Source organism: Manihot esculenta, chromosome 9, assembly GCF_001659605.2.
Source record: "Manihot esculenta cultivar AM560-2 chromosome 9, M.esculenta_v8, whole genome shotgun sequence".
In the NCBI taxonomy this organism is placed as follows: domain Eukaryota; kingdom Viridiplantae; phylum Streptophyta; class Magnoliopsida; order Malpighiales; family Euphorbiaceae; genus Manihot; species Manihot esculenta.
In genome coordinates this window covers 10100305-10122860 of record NC_035169.2, presented here as the reverse complement: position 1 = coordinate 10122860, position 22556 = coordinate 10100305, and the positions used below count along the sequence as shown (strand labels likewise).

The following is a 22556-nucleotide window of genomic DNA, read 5'->3' as shown; positions in this document are numbered from 1 at the left end:
ATTCGGTTGAAATTGTTTAAATTTTAAATGAATTAAATTTAAGTTTAATTTTTAAATTTATTTAATAAATAAGTTAAATTTAAATTTTATAGTATTCCGTTAATTGGATTTATTTTTTAGTTTATAAATAGGTTTACGAACGGTCTCATTATATTTTAATGAATAAAATTTAAATTTTTTAAAATTTAATTCGATATAGTTTAATTATTTTTAAATTTATATATATTTAGATCATTAAAATTTAAAAATTTATTTTTATAAATTTACGAGCTAATTATTTTATTTTTAAACTAAAAATCATTATACATATAAATAAAACATACTCATGAACTATTCGAGACTAAATTCGATAAAAATTCAATTTAATTCAATAAAAATTCAACTCGTCTAAACTATTTGAGTATTAAAAAGTTTAAACTTAATTCGAATTCGAAATGAGTAAAACTCAAATTTGATTCGCGTTCAAAGTAATTTTAACAAACCAAATTTAAATTCTTTAACCAGATATCAACTTCACACGTATTGTTTCTAAAACTTATTAACTACTCCAAATTGAGGGGTACACTTGGTATTTAAATAAGTAATTAAAATAATTTAAATTTTATAAATATAATATTTAATTATAGTATTAATTTAGTGTATAATTTTTATCTTTTTAATTACAATATTTTAATATTATTAATAAATTTATAAATATAATTTTTAATTATAGTATTCATCTCTTGTGCAGTGTGACAAAGACATCATAAGAAACATATCTATATAAACAAAATTGATATTTTTTTAGTATTGGGGTTCATTGGATTGGGATGAGCAGTGTTGATGAATGAGAAAGAGACATTTGTGATTTGACAAGGCAATTATTTTGTGGTACAAATAGATGCACCAGATCAGATCTCCAAGAGAGCAAGTTTGAATTGGAATACGTTTCTATATACTTGGCAATCAAACATAGTTGGAAACTATCATTGTATTAATCAATGCTAAAGATAATTACAATTATATTTAATTATTTACACTAACATCAAATATTTGATGTAGTATACTTTATTTTTGGTGTGCATTATTCGATTTAAATAAAAAAATTAATCGAATTGAATTAATTTAAAATTTTGATTCGATTTTTTATTCATTGCGGTTCGATTCGATTTTAATTTCAAAAATTTTAATTATTTCGGTTTGATTCGGTTTTAATAAAAAAAAATTAAAAAAAGTAAATCGAACCGATTTAATGATAATAACATGTTATTTTTAATAATATAGAGAAATTAAATCATATTAGCATTAAAATATTTTAATTCAATTTTAAAATATTAAAAATAAAGTGTAAAAAATAAAAAATTTATTAAAAATTAAAATCGATTAAATCGAATCGAATCAGACTGGTTTGGTTTGATTCGATTTCTGACCAAAATCAATTCGGTTCGGTTTTAATAAATACTAAAATTTTAATTTTCAATTTATTCAGTTCGATTCGATTTTAAACCGAATCGATCAAATGCTCAACCCCACTTAATTCGATAATAAAATACATTTAAATAAATTTAAAAAAGTCCTAAATTTTATTTTTTCAATTTTGAGTACTTTTGAGTACTCTATTCTAAAAACAAATTATATTTAATTATTTTTTAAAAATATAAAAAATCATAAATATACATATTTAAATTTCATTTATTTTACAGAAGCTATTTTACTAACTAAATTTCAAATTCAAATTTTAATCAAAATCAATAATTAAATCTTTTGAAGATCTATCCATTTCATTTGATTTCATTTTTTACTATAAATACTACAATTTTTTCTCAGTTTCACAGTTCCATTTCCATTTCTATTTCTACTTCAACAATGGGTTTTTCAGCCATTGTTTCTATTCTCAGCTTTGCTATTATTCTCATATTATCATTCTCAGCTTCTTCTGCTTATGATGTGAGCTATGATGAGCGAGGCATTAAGATTGATGGCCAAAGAAAATTATTAATTTCTGGTTCCATTCATTATCCTCGTAGCACACCTGGGGTAGCTCCAAATTATTATTATTATTATTATAATAGACATTTTTAATTTTTAAACTAATTAATTACTTTTCTTTTTTTTTAAATTTTGTGTAGATGTGGCCATCCCTTATTAAGAAATCAAAAGAAGGGGGTCTTAATACTATTGAAACTTATGTTTTTTGGAATGGCCATGAACCTCAACCTCGTCAGGTTTTTATATTTTTCATTTTTTAATAAATAATATTTATTTTTTTTTACTAAAATGATGTTAATTTCAATTCTGATTTTTTTTCCTTTTTATTTTTTAGTATGATTTTTCTGGAAATCTTGATCTGGTTCGTTTTATTAAGATCATTCGTGATGAAGGACTGTATGCCATCCTTAGGATTGGACCATATGTCTGTGCAGAATGGGATTATGGGTAATTATATTTTAAAAAAATAAATTAAAAATTAATTTTTTTGTTATTGTATTTTTATTAATTTCCTTTTTATTTACAGTGGATTTCCAGTTTGGCTCCACAATTTGCCAGGCATTGCTTTAAGAACTAATAATGAAGTATTCAAGGTATTTTTTTTTTTAAATTTATATATACTAATATCCTTTTTGTCTAATAATAATATTTATAATTATTTATTTATTTTTGCCTATTACAGAAGGAAATGCAAACTTTTACAGCATACATAGTGGAGCTGATGAAAAGTGAGGGTCTATTTGCATCACAAGGAGGACCTATAATCCTTGCTCAGGTTGAATTAATTAATATTATGAATTTTTTTATTAAATTAAATTAAATTTTTTTCTAAATATTTTTGAAATTATATAGATTGAAAATGAATATGGCAATGTTCAATGGGCTTATGGAGATGATGGAAAAAAATATAGAGATTGGTGTGCTCAAATAGCTGAAGATTTCAGAATTGGTGTACCCTGGATCATGTGTCAACAAGATGATGCTCCATCACCAATTGTATAATATTAATATTACCTTTTTTATTTTTATTAAACTATAATTAATATTTAATTAATTAATTTGATTAATTTAATTTTACAGCTTAGTGCATGTAATGGTTATTATTGTGACCAATGGAATCCTAGAAACAGCAGCAATCCCAAGATATGGACTGAAAATTGGAGTGGCTGGTTTGTAAATTATAATTTATTTAGGCTAATTAATTATTATTATTATTATTAACTTTAATTTTTAATTTTTATTGATTAAATTTAATTAGGTATATGGATTGGGGAAATAGAATTCCGCGTAGAACTGCTGAAGATCTAGCTTTTGCCGTTGCTCGTTTCTACCAACTTGGTGGTTCTCTCCAGAATTATTATATGGTTAGTTCTTAATTATTATTAAATATTAAATTGTAGAAAATTGATTTTAATTCTCATTTATTTTTCCTTTAGTACCATGGTGGGACCAACTTTGGCAAAACAGCTGGTGGACCGTACATCACCACATCTTATGATTATGATGCACCATTGGATGAATATGGTTAGAAAAATTATTTCAAAAAAATAAATAATAATTTTCAGTTAATTAAATTTAATTTTTCTCAATGAAAAAATAGGTAATTTACGCCAACCCAAATGGGGACATCTTAAAAACCTTCATGAGACATTGATGTCAATAGAAGAAATTCTCCTCTATGGTGAGAGGACATCTATGGATTACCAGGATAACAAATTTGTAAGTTAATTAATTTTCTTTTTTCTTTTTTTCATTTTTTGTATAAAAAAAACAATTTCTTTTTATTAATTCTTTTTTAATTTTTTTAGGTCACCATCTATGCTTATCAAGGAAAAAGAAGTTGCTTTTTTGCTAGCATAGATGAGAACAAAGATCAGACATTAACATTTGAAGGGAAGGATTATTTTCTTCCTGCATGGTCTGTCAGCATCCTTCCTGATTGCTACACAGAAGTTTACAACACAGCTAAGGTGATTTTGATGAATAAATACTTTATTAATTTACTAAATAATGTATAATAAATAAAAAATATCAAATGGGTTTTAAATTATATTATTGGTAGGTTAATGCCCAAACAAGTATTATGGTGAAAAGGCCAAATGAAGCAGATGATTTTGAGGAGCCTTATGATTTGGTATGGCAATGGAAAGAAGAGAAAATCCCTAGACTTAATGAGAATGGAATTCTTAAGGGTAATTTTAATTTCTTGGTTTCCAATGTCCTCATGGATCAAAAGAGGACAACCAATGGTACCAGTGATTACTCATGGATTTTGACCAAGTAAGTATAAATTAATACCCATTAATCAATTAATTCTTTTTCATAATGTAATTTATTTATTGCTTTTTTTTTTCCCTAGTTATGTGCATAATGCTAGTGATCCTCAATGGGGAAATGACAAGGATATTATTCTCCATGTGCACACTGATGGGCATGTTGTTCATGCTTTTGTTAATGGAAGATTCTATGGTAAGTATTATTATTTATTAATTAACTGAAATCAATGTGTTTAATTACTAACATAATAATGTAAATCACCTTTCAGGATCACAATTTGCAGAAAATGGTCATTTTGAATTTATATTTGAGAAAAGCATTAAATTGAAACAAGGAAATAATGCAATCTCTTTACTCGGTGGGACTGTTGGATTAGCTGTAAGTTTCACATCAAAATAGATAACATTTCTTTTTTATTTCTTTTATTATTTTTATGATTTACTGATTTTTCTTTGTGGGTATGTGCATGATTGGTGGTTAGAACTATGGTCAATTTTTTGACACTGTAAGAGTTGGAATCCGAGGTCCTGTTAAAATGATTGCAAGAAGCAAAAATGGGGAACCAGATGTGGTTAACAATATTTCATCATACAGATGGGTTTACAAGACTGGATTAATCGGCGTAGATCAAGGACTTCACCAATTTCAACCTCGCTATCTACACAGTTGGAATACCGATAAGCTTCAAACTAATCGGCCTTTCATATGGTACAAGGTAACCTTAGCCAATAACAGATCCAAGGGGGCTGGCAGGGGCTGCCGCGTCGTCGACGACCTTTTGCATACCCTTTTCTGCTTAGTGATAGATTCAAACTTAAGAGTTGTTCTTTTGTTTCTGTGCAGACAAGCTTCAAGGCTCCATTGGGATCAGACCCTGTAGTGGTGGACTTGCTTGGACTGGGGAAGGGAGTTGCATGGATTAATGGACGTAGCATTGGGAGGTATTGGCCTAAGTATTCAGCCTCAGAGGAAGGTTGTGATATAGTTTGTGATTATAGGGGAGCTTATAAGCCAGAAAAATGCAATATTGGCTGTGGGAAGCCTTCGCAGAGATACTACCACGTCCCTAGAGACTGGCTAAAAGGAGAAGATAATCAGCTGGTTTTGTTTGAAGAACTAGGAGGCAACCCATCTCTTGTTTCTATCCAAACTGTCACTGTTGGTACAGTTTGTGCAAATGCTTACGAAGGGCACACGTTGGAGCTAGCTTGCCATGCAGGAAGCAAATTTTCTGATATCAAATTTGCTAGCTTTGGATTGCCTGAAGGTGGCTGTGGTCATTTCAGAAATGGCGTATGCCATTCTGAGAAAACTTTGTCAGTTGTGCAACAGGTTGATTTTTTGAATACCCTTTTGCTTTGTGATGTTAATATGTGAGATTTCAATTGTTTCTGATTAATTAATGATTTTGGCAGGCTTGTCTTGGCAAAGAAAGATGTGTTCTTCAAGTTAATGAGGATGCTTTTGGATCTTTACGTTGCAATGCTGATACTTACAGGCTTGCTGTTGAAGCTGTTTGTTAGGATCTGTGATCTGTTCTCCATTACAGTAGTGTCAGAATTCATGAATGTATGGACTCTCTTTGATTTGTTAGGTTAGATTTAGATTTGGTCAGTTCATGAACTCTGTTATGTTAGGATTCTTTTTGGGTAGGAATAGATTTGCAATTCGACTTTGAGATAATATCAAAGAGTTATCTTTCTTCTGTTGCTATGGCTGTGCTGGCAATTCTGTTGATTCTATCTATTAATGGAGTTGACTCTGTACTATTTCAGAAAAAAAGTTTTCATTTTTATTTTTCAGATTTCACATTTATACATTATCCATTCGAGAATAATAACTATTAAACAATATAAATAAAAAATACTTTAAATTAAAAATTAAACTATTTAAAAACTATATTTATATAAAATCATTTAAAATAATTATTTCGTTAAATTTCTTTTTACCATAAATAATATACACTTATTAACAAATTTTAAATCGAGAAATACAAAATTTTAAAAAACTTTGTACACATCTATACAAATTTTAAAATATTCAGTTTAATTTAATTGAAATTTTTTTAGCCAAATCCCAATGACTATAAAGGATTTGGATACCCAGAATTTGCTAATGAGTCTGCTAATCGAAATTGAATTTTCTTTCATTTCAGAAAATGGCCAGAAAAGCTGGCTTTCTCCTCAGATTCTCTGTTATTGCAACAAACAAACCCATAAATCCCATATTGTTTCATGTCTCTTTCTCCTTCTCCTCGGTTCCTACCCCCCAATTCGAACAAACCCAACAGCGCGAAATCCTACAAAACCATAGCAACACTATTAGCGGCAAAGACCATGAACGCTTTGAACAAATGGACAAGCTTCAATTTTTGCTTCAACAAGGCAGCACAGAAGCCGCCTATAGCTTTACCAAGTCCATTGTTCTATCAAAATCGTTATTCTCTACACCCTCTGATCTCCTTTCTTGTTTCTCTTCATTCTTTCCTTCATTACGATTCAAACTGTCAAACATGTTATTTTCTGTTTGTTGCGGCTCAAAAATGCTCGACCAAGCTACAGAATTATACGATTTCATGAAGAGAGATGGTAAGCTTCCTCCTCTTGCTTCTTTGAATGTGTTGCTTAATTCTTTGGTGGACTCGAAGCAATTTGATAAGGTTCTTGTTTTGTTTACGGAGCTTGTGGAGTCGGGCTTTAGGCCTGATACAGCTATGTACGGTAAGGCTGTGCAGGCGGCAGTGAAATTGGGGGATGTAAAGAGGGGCATGGAGTTGCTTGATTCCATGAAAAAGAGAGGGGTAAGAACTAACGTGTTTGTTTACAATGTTTTGATTGGTGGATTATGTAAGGAGAAGAGGATAAGAGATGCACAGGAGCTGTTTGATGAAATGAGGAGGAGGAATTTGGTGGGGAGCACTGTCACTTATAACACGCTTATTGATGGATACTGTAAGGTTGGGGAGGTGGACACAGCATCTAAAATGATGGAGAGGATGAAGGAAGAGAATGTGCCCATGAATATCATTACTTTCAACTCATTGCTTAGTGGGCTTTGTAAGATGAAGAGAATGGAGGAGGCAAGAAATATACTGAAGGAGATGGAAGTGAATGGTTTTGTGCCTGATGGATTTACTTACAGCATCTTTTTTGATGGGCTTTTTAGGAGTGCTGATTGGAATGGTGCTATGGATTTGTACGAATCAGCTACTAGAAAAGGAATTAAGATTAATAATTACACTGGTAGCATTTTGTTGAACGGGTTATGTAAAGAAGGAAAAGTGGAGAAGGCAGAGGAGATTTTGGAGAGGCTTAGAAAAAATGGACTTGTTCCAGATGAGGTTATTTACAACACTATGGTGAAGGGGTATTGTCAAATAGGTGATATTAATAAAGCCATTATGATTATTGAACAAATGGAGAGTTTGGGGCTGAAGCCAAATTGCATAACTTTTAACTCTTTGATTGATAAGATCTGCGAAATGCAAAAGATGAATGAGGCAGAGGAGTGGGTAAAGAAGATGGCAGAGAAGGGAGTTGCACCAAGTGTGGTAACATACAACACCCTTATCAATGGTTTTGGAAAGTTGTGCACTTTTGATAGGTGCTTCCAGATTCTTGAAGAAATGGAAGAGATTGGGGTAAAGCCGAATGTTGTAACCTATGGTTCTCTCATAAATTGTTTATGCAAGGATGGAAGGATTCTTGAGGCAGAAATAGTTGTCAGGGATATGATCGGAAGAGGGGTTTTGCCTAATGCACAGATTTACAATATGTTGATTGATGGGAGTTGTGCGGTGGGGAAATTGAAAGATGCTTTAAGGTTCTTTGATGAGATGTTGAGAAGTGAAATAGGTGCAACCCTTGTAACATACAATGCACTTATTAATGGGCTCTGCAAGAAGGGAAGATTGATGGAAGCTGAAGACCTGCTTCTACAAATTACTAGCAGTGGTTATAGTCCAGATGCAATCACATACAACTCGTTAATTTCAGGCTATGCAAATGCAGGAAATGTCCCAAAATGTCTTGAGCTATATGAAACTATGAAAAAGTTGGGAATAAAACCAACTATAAATACATTTCATCCGCTAATCAGTGGATGCAGTAGACAAGGGATAGAGCTTGTAGAGACACTGTTTGCTGAAATGTTGCAGTTTAATTTGGCTCCTGATCGAGTTGTGTATAATGCAATGATTCATAATCATGCTGAAATCGGAAGTCTTCGAAAGGCATATGAACTCTATCACGATATGATAGACCGGGGAGTTCAAACAGACAAGATGACTTATCATAGTTTGATTCTGGGTCATATAAGGGAGGGAGAGTTGTCAGAAACTAAAGGTCTTGTTGACAGTATGAAGGCCAAAGGATTAGCCCCTAATGCTAATACATATAACATTTTGGTTAAGGGACATTGCGACAGAAAGTATTTTGGTGTAGCATATATTTGGTGCAGAGAAATGATTGAAAACAATTTCCACCCTAGTGTTAGTATTTGCAAGGAGCTTATTGCTGGCCTTAAGCAGGAGGGAAGGTTGAACGAGGTCCTAGTTATATGCTCTGAAATGAAAGTTAAAGGAATGGCAGATTGGGGCTCTATTGAAGATCTATCTGCTGTTGCTGAAACGTAAGAAAGAGACTATTATTGTTGAGCTTGCTCAAAATCAATCTATCAATTTTAATTTCCCGTTCTTTTTTTTACTATTCTTAGCACCATAATCTGAATTTGAATACAGCTTAATTACTTGTTTCTTCTGATCTCAGAAACCAAGGATCTATCTGATACCACTTAAAGGATCAACACTTAGCCAGTGAATACAACATCCTACAATGAACATTTGGTGAGATTTTCTCATCTACTATGACTATAAATTATCTGCTGCTGCTAAACAATCTAAGTCTGGTGCTGTTATGCATTCATGTCCAAATGGACAGCATGTTTGTATGGTTTTTGAGTACTTAGGGGATAACCTTTTGACCCTTATCAAGTATTCTGATTATCGAGGAATGCCCATTCATAAGGTTAAAGAGATCTGTTTCCACATTTAGTAGGTTTGGATTATTTGCATAGACAGCTTTCCATCATACACACTGATCTCAAGCCAGAGAATATATTGCTATTATCAATGATAGATCCATCAAAGGATCCGAGAAAATCTGGTGCCCCTCTTATTCTTCAAAATGGTAAGGATAAGACTGTAGTGGAATCTGCAATCGCAAAACTAAACGGAGATTTGACAAGAAATCAAAAGAAAAAGATACGAAGAAAGGCCAAGCGAGCAGCTCAGGGGTGTGCAGAAAAGGAAGTTTCTGCTGATGCTGATGCAGATCCTGAAACATCTGCTAAAGAGGAGTCATCCGCTAATGCTAAAACAAACGTTGGTTCCGCTGAAGAGCGGCCTACTACTCCTAACCATATAAACAGAGTATCTGATGCTGATGGAACAGAGAAAAATGGACTAGAAAATCAGGGTAATAAGAGGGGGAGCCGCTCCACAAGGAAGAAACTGCTGGCCTCAGTTGACCTGAAGTGTAAATTGGTGGACTTTGGAAATGCATGCTGGACATACAAACAGTTTACAAATGATATCCAGACGAGACAATACAGGTGTCCAGAGGTGATACTTGGATCTAAATATTCCACATCAGCTGATCTTTGGTCCTTTGCTTGCATTTGTTTTGAACTTGCAACTGGTGATGTGCTTTTTGACCCCCACAGCGGTGACCACTTTGACAGAGATGAGGTGTGATATGCTGTAGATCTCTTATTACTATTTATGGTTGCTTGACGTTTTCTTCTTCCTCTTCTTCTTCTTTCCAAATTTTGTTGCATAATATTTGCTGTTGTCCCTAGGTCATCCCGTCTCTCTGAGTCTCAGCATGGATATTTGAATAATTTCTTATGACCAACTGTTACTACCCAGCAATATGGCAACACCAACATTTCTGTGGTTGACCATGTACAGTTTAGTTAAAGAAACAATGTGTTGGGAGCAACAGTTAGAGCAAAATATATCTTTATCGGTGTTTCTGTAACTGGCTCAGTTTGATGAGATGAAGACTTTCCTTTGTATATTTTGATGTCATATCTGTTATATTTAGGATGCATCATATCATATAAGTGGTTTTGCCCATTCCCATCAGTTATCCTATTTGTTGGCTCCAAAGAAAGGCATGGATAAATGATTCTTCTTCTTTGACTTGTTTTGGCTGCTGAAAGAAGGCTTTGGCAGGATGATTATCTTTCTTTTGCAACTTGGAACCTCTCTTTGAATCCTTGTTTGTAATTTCTATATCAAACTGATATCATAATTGTTATAAATTTTGCATTGCAAGTATGGAAGTCACTAGGAGAGACTTTGAAGTTTTTCTGTGGGAGGAGGTTTAAAGATTACAGAGTAGCATCCATCGAGATGGCTTTCTGCTGAATGACTTGTTCTATATTGTTCTAGCCCATAGGTTTTTTTTTCTCCAAATGTTCGTTCTTAGGTCTCTGTAAGTGGAAGCTACTAGTTTCTGTGTGGTTAGGTTTATCTCTTTCCTTTTAATTGTGGTATGTGATAGGTTCATTTTTGAAGTTTAATCAAATAGTGACTTTACTGCTGCTAAACCTATTACTGGCCTTTTGGTTTTCCTTGTACTCATATACCAAATGAGGAGTAATTTTTTGCATGAACTTATGTTGTTTTGTCCTTTATATTCAACTTTCCTTCTTAGAGCCTTATACATGAGAGCCATGGGAGCCCAGGAACAAGTGGAATAGGAGAGATACCATAATTTCTACTTGGGATAAACATATTATTTACTTTTCCTTAAACATGTGGAATAGCAAAGGTGCCAAAATTTTTAGTTATTGGGACTAACAGATTTTGTACTTGTAAAATAAGCTATATTCGACCCTTTTCTCTCCCTTTCTTTTTTTCAAAAAAAAAAAAAAAAAAAAAAATTGTGGTTATCCTTTACAAGTTATGCTCATGTTTCTCTGTTTCAGGACCACTTGGCATTGATGATGGAGCTTCTTGGAATGATGCCACGCAAGGTGAGATGCATTTTAATGTCTAATAAGTTGACTTTAAAAGACATTTACATCTAACTTTCAAGATATTGGCCATGATTCTCAGATTGCCTTAGGTGGCCGCTATTCTCGGGACTTCTTTAATAGATATGGCGATTTGAGGCACATACGCCGACTGCGTTTTTGGCCCTTGAATAAGGTCCTCGTTGAGAAGTATGAATTCAGTGAAAAGGAGGCAGAAGACATGAATGATTTCATAACAAAGTTAAAATTGTAATGGTTAAAATATACAAAATTTAACTTTAAATTAATTTTTAATATCTTTTAATTAAGATATTTCAAAAATACTAGTCAAATAATATGAAAGCAAGAAGAGAGAAGCAGCTAAACACCCAAAAATATATTTGTGTTGGTGCTTACGTATGGACATAAAGATCAAGACTAAGAAAAAGGAGATGCCATTAAAGTTAGGACAACGAGCAAGTTCTTTCAAATGTATTCTAGAAAGATGATCATTTCTTTTACAGGCAAAAAAAGCCCTCAGTTGGGGCACCGGGCAAGTGAATGAAATGAAAATTGTTAACCAAGAAATTGATTTTTGCAGTGTCCTATACAAAGAGCTCTTAGATGATTGCAATTTATAACAAGTGTATTATCATCCAAAATAGAAATAAAAATGACAATCTTGAGTTTTGGAGTATTATTATACAAATGCAACATATGTTGCTTCTTGAGAAACTTACAGACGATGAAGATGAAAATCTCTTCCAAATCTCCGTAATAGATAAAAATGCATAACAGCACCAGACTTGATTGTTTAGCAGCAGCAGATAATTTATAGTCATAATAGATGAGAAAATCTCACCAAATGTTCATTGTAGCATCTTGTATTAACTGGCTAAGTGTAGATCCTTTGGGTAGTGTCAGATAGATCCTTGCTTTCTGAGATCAGAAGAAACAAGTAATTAAGCTGTATTCAAATTCAGATTATGGAGCCACGAATAGTTAAAAAAGAAGGGGAAAAGAAAATCAAATATGGATTTATGGCGATATTATCTAGTATATTACCTTTTCCCCGTGTTGATAGATTGATTGTGAGCAAGCTCAACAATAATAGTCTCTTTCTTACGTTTCAAGACATTTTGGGACATTTCCTGCATTTGCATAGTCTGAAATTAACGAGTTGTATGTGATTGCATCTGGACTATAACCACTGCTAGTAATTTGTAGAAGCAGGTTTTCAGCTTCCATCAATCTTCCCTTCTTGCAGAGCCCATTAATAAGTGCATTGTATGTTACAAGGGTTGCACCTATTTCACTTCTCAACATCTCATCAAAGAACCTTAAAGCATCTTTCAATTTCCCCACCGCACAACTCCCATCAATCAACATATTGTAAATCTGTGCATTAGGCAAAACCCCTCTTCCGATCATATCCCTGACAACTATTTCTGCCTCAAGAATCCTTCCATCCTTGCATAAACAATTTATGAGAGAACCATAGATTACAACATTCGGCTTTACCCCAATCTCTTTCATTTCTTCAAGAATCTGGAAGCACCTATCAAAAGTGCACAACTTTCCAAAACCATTGATAAGGGTGTTGTATGTTACCACACTTGGTGCAACTCCCTTCTCTGCCATCTTCTTTACCCACTCCTCTGCCTCATTCATCTTTTGCATTTCGCAGATCTTATCAATCAAAGAGTTAAAAGTTATGCAATTTGGCTTCAGCCCCAAACTCTCCATTTGTTCAATAATCATAATGGCTTTATTAATGTCACCTATTTGACAATACCCCTTCACCATAGTGTTGTAAATAACCTCATCTGGAACAAGTCCATTTTTTCTAAGCCTCTCCAAAATCTCCTCTGCCTTCTCCACTTTTCCTTCTTTACATAACCCGTTCAACAAAATGCTACCAGTGTAATTATTAATCTTAATTCATTTTCTAGTAGCTGACTCGTACAAATCCATAGCACCATTCCAATCAGCACTCCTAAAAAGCCCATCAAAAAAGATGCTGTAAGTAAATCCATCAGGCACAAAACCATTCACTTCCATCTCCTTCAGTATATTTCTTGCCTCCTCCATTCTCTGCATCTTACAAAGCCCACTAAGCAATGAGTTGAAAGTAATGATATTCATGGGTACATTCTCTTCCTTCATCCTCTCCATCATTTTAGATGCTGTGTCCACCTCCCAACCTTACGATATCCATCAATAAGCGAGTTATAAGTGACAGTGCTCCCCACCAAATTCCTCCTCCTCATTTCATCAAACAGCTCCTGTGCATCTCTTATCCTCTTCTCCATACATAACCCACCAATCAAAACATTGTAAACAAACACGTTAGTTCTTACCCCTCTCTTTGTCATGGAATCAAGCAACTCCATGCCCCTCTTTACATCCCCCATCATAGCCGCCTGCACAGCCTTACCGTACATAGCTGTATCAGGCCTAAAGCAAGACTCCACAAGCTCCGTAAATAAAACAAGAACCTTATCAAATTGCTTCGAGTCCACCAAAGAATTAAGCAACACATTCAAAGAAGCAAGAGGAGGAAGCTTACCATCTCGCTTCATGAAATCGTATAATTCTGTAGCCTGGTCGAGCATTTTTGAGTCGCAACAAACAGAAAATAACATGTTTGACAGTTTGAATCGCAATGAAGGAAAGAATGAAGAGAATCAAGAAAGGAGATCAGAGGGTGTAGAGAATAACGATTTTGATAGAACAATAGACTTGGTAAAGCTATAGGCGGCTTCTGTGCTGCCTTGCTGAAGCAAAAATTGAAGCTTGTCCATTTGTTCACAGCGTTCATGGTCTTTGCCGCTAATAGTGTTGCTATAGTTTTGTAGGATTTCGCGCTGTTCGGTTTGTTCGAATTGGGGTGTAGGAACCGGGGAGAAGGAGAAAGAGACATGAAACAATATGGGATTTATGGGTTTGTTTGTTGCAATAACAGAGAATCTGAGGACAAAGCCAGCTCTTCTGGCCATTTTCTGACATAAAGAAAATTCAATTTCGATTAGCAGAGCATAGCTAGAGCTGTTGCATACTCATTAGCAAATTCTAGTATCCAAATCCTTTGTACTCGTTAGCAAGGTGAGGCGCGTATCATTCGGATTTGGCTAAAAAATTTTCAATTAAATTAAACTGAATCTAGTCATTAGTTTTTAAATTTGTATAAATGTGTACAAGGGTTTTTTAAAATTTTGCATTTTTCGATTAAAAAATTGTTAATAAGTGTATATTATTTATGGTTAAAAGAACTCAATAAAATTTAACGAAATAATTATTTTTATTTATATTGTTTAATAGTTATTATTAAAAAAATTAAAATTAAAATATTAAAATTAAATTTTAAAATATTAACTCACGGTTAAGAAAAACTTTAATTAATTAAATTGAATTAGTTAACTCTCGAATGGATAATGTATAAATGTGAAATCTGAAAAATAAAAATGAAAACTTTTCTGAAATAGTAAAGATTCAACTCCATTAATAGATAGAATCAACAGAATTGCCAGCACAGCCATAGCAACAGAAGAAAGAAGATAATACTGCTGGACAGATTTCATAACTGATATTATCTCCCAAGTCGAATTGCAAATCTATTCCTACCCAAAAAGAATCCTAACATAACAGAGTTCATGAACTGACCAAATCTAAATCTAACCTAACAAATCTAAGAGAGTCCATACATTCATGAATTCTGACACTACTGTAATGGAGAACAGATCACAGATCCTAACAAACAGCTTCAACAGCAAGCCTGTAAGTATCAGCATTGCAACGTAAAGATCCAAAAGCATCCTCATTAACTTGAAGAACACATCTTTCATTGCCAAGACAAGCCTGCCAAAATCATTAATTAATCAGAAACAATTGAAATCTCACATATTAACATCACAAAGCAAAAGGGTATTCAAAAAATCAACCTGTTCCACAACTGACAAAGTTTTCTCAGAATGGCATACGCCATTTCTGAAATGACCACAGCCACCTTCAGGCAATCCAAAGCTAGCAAATTTGATATCAGAAAATTTGCTTCCTGCATGGCAAGCTAACTCCAACGTGTGCCCTTCCTAAGCATTTGCACAAACTGTACCGACAGTGACAGTTTGGAAAGAAACAAGAGATGGGTTGCCTCCTAGTTCTTCAAACAAAACCAGCTGATTATCTTCTCCTTTTAGCCAGTCTCTAGGGACGTGGTAGTATCTCTGCGAAGGCTTCCCACAGCCAATATTGCATTTTTCTGGCTTATAAGCTCCCCTATAATCACAAACTATATCACAACCTTCCTCTGAGGCTGAATACTTAGGCCAATACCTCCCAATGCTACGTCCATTAATCCATGCAACTCCCTTCCCCAGTCCAAGCAAGTCCACCACTACAGGGTCTGATCCCAATGGAGCCTTGAAGCTTGTCTGCACAGAAACAAAAGAACAACTCAGTTTGAATCTATCACTAAGAAGAAAAGGGTATGCAAAAGGTCGACGATGGACGCAGCCTTAACGTTCAAGGGGCACAAACAAGGCGGCAGCCCCTGCCAGCCCCCTTGGATCTGTTATTGGCTAAGGTTACCTTGTACCAGATGAAAGGCCGATTAGTTTGAAGCTTATCGGGATTCCAACTGTGTAGATAGCGAGGTTGAAATTGGTGAAGTCCTTGATCTACGCCGATTAATCCAGTCTTGTAAACCCATCTGTATGATGAAATATTGTTAAGCACATCTGGTTCCCCATTTTTGCTCCTTGCAATCATCTTAACAGGACCTCGGATTCCAACTCGTACAGTGTCAAAAAATTGACCATAGTTCTAACCACCAATCATGCACATACCCACAAAGAAAAATCAGTAAATCATTGAAATAATAAAAGAAATTAAAAAGAAATGTTATCTATTTACATAACCCTGCCTTCTCGACTTTTCCTTCTTTACATAACCCGTTCAACAAAATGCTACCAGTGTAATTATTAATCTTAATTCCTTTTCTAGTAGCTGATTCGTACAAATCCATAGCACCATTCCAATCAGCACTCCTAAAAAGCCCATAAAAAAAGGTGCTGTAAGTAAATCCATCAGGCACAAAACCATTCACTTCCATCTCCTTCAGTATATTTCTTGCCTCCACCATTCTCTTCATCTTACAAAGCCCACTAAGCAATGAGTTGAAAGTAATAATATTCATGGGCACATTCTCTTCCTTCATCCCCTCCATCATTTTAGATGCTGTGCCCACCTCCCCAACCTTACAATATCCATCAATAAGCGTGCTATAAGTGATAGTGCTCCCCACCAAATTCTTCCTCCTCATTTCATCAAACAGCTCCTATGCATCTCTTATGCTCTTCTCCTTACATAACCCACCAATCAAAACATTGTATACAAACACGTTAGTTCTTACCCCTCTCTTTGTCATGGAATCAAGCAACTCCATGCCCCTCTTTACATCCCCCATCATAGCCGCCTGCACAGCCTTACCGTACATAGCTGTATCAGGCCTAAAGCCCGACTCCAAAAGCTCCGTAAACAAAACAAGAACCTTATCAAATTGCTTCGAGACCACCAAAGAATTAAGCAACACATTCAAATAAGCAAGAGGAGGAAGCTTACCATCTCGCTTCATGAGATCGTATAATTCTGTAGCTTGGTCGAGCATTTTTGAGTCGCAACAAACAGAAAATAACATGTTTGACAGTTTGAATCGTAATGAAGGAAAGAATGAAGAGAAACAAGAAAGGAGATCAGAGGGTGTAGAGAATAACGATTTTGATAGAACAATAGACTTGGTAAAGCTATAGGCGGCTTCTGTGCTGCCTTGTTCAAGCAAAAATCGAAGATTGTTGATAGGTCCCGGTTGGTCAAAGCTACTAAGGAAAGATTTCAGTAAAATCAAAGGCTTTTTATTGAATTTTCCCTAAAAACTACTCCGATAAGAAATTATAAATAGAACTAAACCAAAAAACTTTCTTATTCTTAGAAATTATAAATAGAACTGAAACTCAAAACTTTTTATTCTTTTGGGCCTCAAACGCTACTTTATAACAAAACAAATATAAAAGATTCTATTAAGGAATTAACTAATTGACATATTTTGCATCAATTAAAAATCAGCAGCACATGTGTACTTAAAATAGGATTTTCACGTGCATATCTTTAGTCCATATATTTTTTATTTTGAATTAGCATTCTTGTGGATATTCTTATCTTATTATTGCTCCCTTCTTTGAAAGGAACCACGTACTCAAGGTTCAAATCGAGAAATCTATATTTCAACCGTTGCGTATTATTTCGAGTCGCATTTTCAGCCGGTAAGACAAGACTTTCTTCAATGAATTATGATCCCTTCTTAACCCACCTAGTCTCCAAAATTTTTATTGGTTCCAGCATAATTTCCCCATTATCATCTATAGGCAGCAATTCTGAGATAGTGGCGTGTGTTTCCCCAATGTGTTTTTTAAGCAGCGACACATGGAAGACAGGATGGAACCTTGACCCCTTAGAGTTTGTATGCAACTTTCCCAATTCTTGCTTCAATGGAAATGGTCCATTAAAATAGCTAGCCAACTTTTGATAAGCTCGCTTATACACCGTTTGCTGCCGATAAGGATGAAGTTTGAGGTAAATGAAATCTCTCACTTGCAGCTCAACATCGCGCCTTTTGGAATCAGTTGTTTGTTTCATTCGATTGACTGTAGAAGATAAGTTGCCCTTGAATTGCTGTAGAATTGCATCTCGCGTTGCCAATGATTTATCTACTTCATGAACAGGAGAGTGACCGTTTCGTATTGGGGAATGGTAGGTGGAGGTCTGCCATAAAGTGCTTGAAATGGAGTCATTACAATAGAACTGTGGTAAGTGGTATTGTACCAAAATTTAGCCCAAGGTAAATAAGAACTCCACTTGCGGGGCTGTTGCGCAACAAAACATCGAAGATACTGCACAACACATCTGTTAATTACTTCAGATTGGCCGTCGATCTCCAGATGATAAGCAGAGCTCATATTAAGTTTAGTACCTGACAGTTTGAAGAATTCTCGCCAAAAATGGCTGATGAAAATAGGATTTCGATCACCAACAATTGACTTGGGCATTCCATGAAACTTCACAACCCCTTCCATAAATTTTTCAGCAACTACTTTGGAGTATAAGGATGAGATAGAGTTAAAAAATGTGCATACTTGCTTAGGCGGTCAACCACTACCAAAATAGTGTTCCTACCCATGGATAGGGGAAACCCTTCGCTGAAAGCCATGGTAATGTTACAGAGCAAGAAGATATATATTGTTGCCAATAAAATTGTTGAGCCACTCTCTCTCTTATATGTTCGTAAGACACCTGAGTGCCTCTCGCATGGGGAGTCGTGAAATTCTTGCAAGAGCAATTTCACCAGATTAGAATTAGGAGGGATAACCACACAATTCTTATAATGGATTAAACCATTATGCCACATGTATGGAGCTCTTGGATTCTCAGTGGCAAATTTCCCAATGCGAGCTATATACGGATGATCCTTAGTTTCTGCCTTCACTGCATTCCACAGAGTAGTTTGTGGAAGGAATAAGGAATTAAGGCTAGGGCTGCCTACTATTCTTGATAATACATCTGTAACAAAATTTTCACAGCCCGGTCTGTAAAGAATTTGATAATCATAACCCAGCAGCTTAAATACCCACTCCTGCTATTCCGGCGTCACAATTCGTTGTTCCATCAAGTATTTGAGGCTTCGTTGATTAGTCTAAATAAAGAACTTTCTGCCTAGCAAATATGATCGCCAGGTGCGAAAAACTTGAATAATCACCAGCATTTCTTTGGCATATGTAGACCAAGATTACTTTGTAATCCCCAAGGCTCGACTCATGAATGCTATTGGTTTTTCTTCTTGCATCAAGACTGCTCCAATTCTACCATTTGAAGCATCAGTTGCAATGACAAATGGTTCATTAAAATTAGGCATTGCCTGTAACGTCCCAAAAATAAAATAAAATAAAATAAAATAAAAAATAAAATAAAATAATAAGAATAAAAAAAACAGAAAAAAGAGAAAAAAAAAATTAAATTTTAATTTAAGGACAAGTGCCAATTTGCTAGCCACTTAACCAAATAAAAAAAAAGAAAAAAGAAAAGAAAAGAATGAAAGAAGAAAAGACTAGAAGAGAAGAGGGATTTCATCTTTCCCATTTTCTTCTCTTCCCGTGAACAACAATGAAACCCCATTTCTTATCTTTTCTATTCTACACCAAATTTCTTCAAATTTCCACCTCCAATCAATTACCCATTTTCTCCCAACACCTTTCCAAAGTAGAATTTAAAGAAAAGAAGAGAAATCAAAGAGAAAATTCAAGGTTGAGAGAGAGTAAACAGTAACAAGTGTTGGAAAATATAAAGGTATGTTAGGGGTTTTGATCTATGAATGTTTCTTATCATTTTTATGTGAATATTTATGAAGAATATTGTATTAATATGATTTATTTGTTTATTTTTCATGAAGAAGAAGTGGAAGGGAAGAGTGGAAACTTTAAAGGGAAATAAAAGGAAAATTAGAAAATTTTAAGCTTGTGGAAGATTTGGAAGGTTTAAGGTTTGTGCTCAACTTTATTTGAATAAATTCAATAATTTGTTAATTAGGTTTTATTTGAAAATTTTATTACTTTAGTAGAACTAGATCAAGTGTATAATATTTTAGTTATATAGTATGATTAAAGTTTGAAGAAATGATAAATTTGATAAATAGAAAATTTTGAAATTAATATGTAATTTGAGCAAAACTCAAGTTATGGACCAAGTGAAATGTCTCTAGGGATGTAATTTGGCTAATATATAGTAATAATAATAATAATAAATTAATTATTAGTCTAAATAAGGAATACTATGTTAAATGTTGTAAATTAGTTAAATTAGGGTTGAAAGAAAATTGTTGGATAGAAATAAAAATTAAAAGAAAAAGAAAAACGAGTTATGGTATATCGTGATAAATAGAAAAAAATATTAGATTAGAAAAATAAATAATAATAATAAAAATAATAATAGTTAATTAATTAAGGATTAAATTATGAATTTGTAATTTATGTAGTAGAATTAAATTAATATATTTACATGATATGACAATGTCTAAAGGTAGAGTTGTAATATGATAAAGTATTATAGTTTGAATAATTGAAAGTTACACTGTATTGAAAGTTTTTGTCCCCATGTTTAAATATATAAATTATTTAAAGTCTGACCCTAGTAAGTTTGGTGGGAATTGTGAGTTAGTTTAAGGGTATGGTATGTCATATACAAATCTTGCAGTACTGCACTACAGTTACACTGATTTTTGGAATACAATGAGGTACCCTATAGTTATAAACTCAGCTTTTGAGCCAGTTATTTGGCATTTAACACTTAACAGTCCCATTTAAATTTATAGGGACCAAAAGAAAAATAATAAATAAATAAAAGTATTAAGAGAAAACAAAACTTTTTACATGAAGAAAAAGAAAAAGACTATGAAATTGAAATTTGTATATATGTGAAATAATAATATGATTTAGAATTATTTCAAATTATTTGCTATATAGTTTATTGTTATTTGTTTGATTTATTGTTGATAAATGAATTTTGATTTAAATGTTTTATTTAAAAAAAAAAAGAAATTGAGCACCACTAAGCAATTTGTAGGAATTTATTTTTTCCTCGCACAGGTTGTAGATCCAATGAGCAGTAGATCAAGATCTGCATCAACCCTGTAATACCCGGCTCGAGTCCGGCATCGAAATTCCTGTAGTCCGGTGGAATCTCGGGTGTCGGAACCCTCGAGAAGGGTAATGCATATGTATTCCCAAGTATTTTCACTTGTTTTCATGTTTTGAAGTGTGAAAAGCATGGAGGTTTGAAAGAAAAGCAACAAGGGAGAAATGCAAAGGTTCGGCCGCCGAAGGTCACTTTCGGCCGCCGAACATTGCATGGTTGCGGCTTCACGTTCGGCTGCCGAAGGTGGTCTGGCCAGCCACCTATAAAAGGGCCAAGAGTCGGTGGAAGGAGGTTATTTCTCCTCCACTTGCAGCCAGAGGTGAGTTTCAGCCTCTCCTACGTTGACTTTCATGTTTTCCATGATTTTCATCAAATCTTTCAAGAGTTTTAAGAGTTTTGGTGACTTATGAAGGTTTTGAGCAAAAGAACCAAGTTTTGAAGCTTGGAGCTTTGGAAGAGCTTTTCTTCATATCTCCACGTTAGGATCCTTCATCCTCAAGTTGTGTCAGAGGTAAGTGAAGATCCTGAGCTTCTTTGATGATTTTGAAAGGTTTTATGAAGTTTGTATGGGTAGTATGCATGTTTAGGTTTAGGTGAGGTTTTTGGTGATTTGTGGTGTTCCAGCATGGTTAAGTGTTATGTGTGAGGTTTGTTTGGGGTTTAGGGTAGGTTTAGACCCCTTTGTGCATATATATGTGTATATGCTAGTGGGGAGTAGTTGCTATGCATGTTTGTAGGTTTTTGGGCAATGTTTGCATGAAACAGAGCAGGGTTCTGCCCTTCGGGCAAAACCAGGTTCGGCCGCCGAAGGAAGGTTCGGCCGCCGAACCCCTTGTGGAGGCAGTTCGGCTGCCAAAGGTTGCCCCCGAAAGCTAGGCTTTCGGTTTAGACAGAGACTTTCGGCCGCCGAAAGAAGGAGTTTGGCCGCCGAAAGTGTGTGAGTTTCGTCTCTGGACGAGACCTTCGGCCGCCGAAGGTGCCGCCGAACATGCATGAGTTTCGTCTCTGGAGAGGGGTTTCGGCCGCCGAACCTGCCGCCGAAAGTGCCCTGTCCAGCTTTCTTTTGCATGTTTTATGTGATGGTTTTAGGTTTGTTTAGAGGGGTTTTGGGGAGTTTCTTAGAGATGTACTTGAGTCAGTTTGGTCCCTCATTTGAGTCCACCTGTGTAGGTACGGACCAGAGGAATCAGAGAGGTCAGCAGTGAGTCCAGTGTCAGAACCTGCAGAGTCAGTTCAGAGATAACCAGAGGTGAGTGGAATTTACCTGAATGTAATGTTTTAATCTGAGAACTGAATATTTTATCATGCTTCATGCATCATGAATGTGCTATAGGGTGAGTGCATTAGTGTACACAAAGATGATGCATTGCATTTATCCTTGTACTTGGCATTGCTCCTTGTACATTGTTTATGTGAGACGGCACGGACTTCGTGAGGATTCATTAGCCCTCAGAGGAAAGACCTGGAACAGCCCTACGGGGACCAGGCACACAAAGACCTGGAACAGCCCTACGGGGACCAGGCACATGGTACGTAGGTACCCCAGATGAGAT

At 34.6% G+C, this 22556-nt stretch overlaps 5 protein-coding genes and 1 long non-coding RNA gene across 8 annotated transcripts; 4 read left to right on the top strand and 2 right to left on the bottom strand.

Annotated features, from left to right (window-relative positions):
• The first annotated feature begins 2073 nt into the window (after window positions 1–2073).
• LOC110623183 (beta-galactosidase 7) lies at window positions 2074–5958 on the top strand. The gene is made up of 16 exons (XM_043960438.1): window positions 2074–2204; window positions 2303–2415; window positions 2495–2561; window positions 2651–2743; window positions 2821–2964; window positions 3049–3137; window positions 3227–3332; window positions 3405–3492; window positions 3569–3687; window positions 3777–3938; window positions 4031–4248; window positions 4328–4437; window positions 4514–4623; window positions 4727–4960; window positions 5089–5577; window positions 5661–5958. The coding sequence occupies exons 1-16, from the start codon at window positions 2109–2111 to the stop codon at window positions 5766–5768; spliced, it is 2346 nt and encodes a 781-aa protein (XP_043816373.1). The 5' UTR covers window positions 2074–2108; the 3' UTR covers window positions 5769–5958.
• Window positions 5959–6324: 366 nt separating this feature from the next.
• On the top strand, window positions 6325–9154 carry LOC110623117 (pentatricopeptide repeat-containing protein At5g12100, mitochondrial). The gene is made up of 2 exons (XM_043960432.1): window positions 6325–8874; window positions 9012–9154. The coding sequence occupies exons 1-2, from the start codon at window positions 6404–6406 to the stop codon at window positions 9028–9030; spliced, it is 2490 nt and encodes an 829-aa protein (XP_043816367.1). The 5' UTR covers window positions 6325–6403; the 3' UTR covers window positions 9031–9154.
• Window positions 9155–9361: 207 nt separating this feature from the next.
• On the top strand, window positions 9362–11747 carry LOC110623116 (SRSF protein kinase 1-like). The gene is made up of 3 exons (XM_043960435.1): window positions 9362–9991; window positions 11239–11286; window positions 11369–11747. The coding sequence occupies exons 1-3, from the start codon at window positions 9374–9376 to the stop codon at window positions 11537–11539; spliced, it is 837 nt and encodes a 278-aa protein (XP_043816370.1). The 5' UTR covers window positions 9362–9373; the 3' UTR covers window positions 11540–11747.
• A 335-nt stretch (window positions 11748–12082) lies between these two features.
• LOC122724693 (pentatricopeptide repeat-containing protein At5g12100, mitochondrial-like) lies at window positions 12083–14425 on the bottom strand. The gene is made up of 2 exons (XM_043960436.1): window positions 12331–14425; window positions 12083–12204 (listed from the first exon to the last, which is right to left on the bottom strand). The coding sequence occupies exon 1, from the start codon at window positions 13069–13071 to the stop codon at window positions 12388–12390; it is 684 nt and encodes a 227-aa protein (XP_043816371.1). The 5' UTR covers window positions 13072–14425; the 3' UTR covers window positions 12083–12204; window positions 12331–12387.
• Window positions 14426–14745: 320 nt separating this feature from the next.
• Window positions 14746–17271, bottom strand: LOC110623184 (beta-galactosidase 7-like). 2 transcript variants are annotated; one of them, XM_043960434.1, is made up of 5 exons: window positions 16885–17271; window positions 16676–16792; window positions 15853–16086; window positions 15207–15695; window positions 14746–15123 (listed from the first exon to the last, which is right to left on the bottom strand). In XM_043960434.1, exons 1-4 carry the CDS (start codon window positions 16885–16887, stop codon window positions 15354–15356), a joined length of 696 nt encoding a protein of 231 aa, XP_043816369.1. In that variant the 5' UTR covers window positions 16888–17271; the 3' UTR covers window positions 14746–15123; window positions 15207–15353. The 2 variants fall into 2 exon arrangements, with proteins under 2 accessions (XP_043816369.1, XP_043816368.1); XM_043960433.1 differs by having other exon boundaries at window positions 16676–17271.
• A 348-nt stretch (window positions 17272–17619) lies between these two features.
• LOC122724484 lies at window positions 17620–21089 on the top strand. 2 transcript variants are annotated; one of them, XR_006351857.1, is made up of 3 exons: window positions 17620–19659; window positions 19766–19852; window positions 20955–21089. It is a non-coding gene; the product is annotated as an uncharacterized LOC122724484 (long non-coding RNA). The 2 variants fall into 2 exon arrangements; XR_006351856.1 differs by having other exon boundaries at window positions 19763–19852.
• Window positions 21090–22556: the final 1467 nt, after the last annotated feature.

Excerpts from the sequence above, each read along its gene's own strand:
- LOC110623183 (XM_043960438.1), top strand. The coding sequence starts at position 2,109 with ATGTGGCCATCCCTTATTAAGAAATCAAAAGAAGGGGGTCTTAATACT. Across the intron at positions 2,744-2,820 it reads GACCTATAATCCTTGCTCAG|ATTGAAAATGAATATGGCAA; the intron begins GTTGAATTAATT and ends GAAATTATATAG. Across the intron at positions 5,578-5,660 it reads CTTTGTCAGTTGTGCAACAG|GCTTGTCTTGGCAAAGAAAG; the intron begins GTTGATTTTTTG and ends TGATTTTGGCAG.
- LOC110623117 (XM_043960432.1), top strand. The coding sequence starts at position 6,404 with ATGGCCAGAAAAGCTGGCTTTCTCCTCAGATTCTCTGTTATTGCAACA.
- LOC110623116 (XM_043960435.1), top strand. The coding sequence starts at position 9,374 with ATGATAGATCCATCAAAGGATCCGAGAAAATCTGGTGCCCCTCTTATT. Across the intron at positions 9,992-11,238 it reads ACCACTTTGACAGAGATGAG|GACCACTTGGCATTGATGAT; the intron begins GTGTGATATGCT and ends TCTCTGTTTCAG. Across the intron at positions 11,287-11,368 it reads TTGGAATGATGCCACGCAAG|ATTGCCTTAGGTGGCCGCTA; the intron begins GTGAGATGCATT and ends CATGATTCTCAG.
- LOC122724693 (XM_043960436.1), bottom strand. The coding sequence starts at position 13,071 with ATGGTGAAGGGGTATTGTCAAATAGGTGACATTAATAAAGCCATTATG.
- LOC110623184 (XM_043960433.1), bottom strand. The coding sequence starts at position 16,960 with ATGTTATTTTCTGTTTGTTGCGACTCAAAAATGCTCGACCAAGCTACA. Across the intron at positions 16,087-16,675 it reads ATTCCATGACAAAGAGAGGG|AACTATGGTCAATTTTTTGA; the intron begins GTAAGAACTAAC and ends ATTGGTGGTTAG. Across the intron at positions 15,696-15,852 it reads GGCCTTTCATCTGGTACAAG|ACAAGCTTCAAGGCTCCATT; the intron begins GTAACCTTAGCC and ends GTTTCTGTGCAG.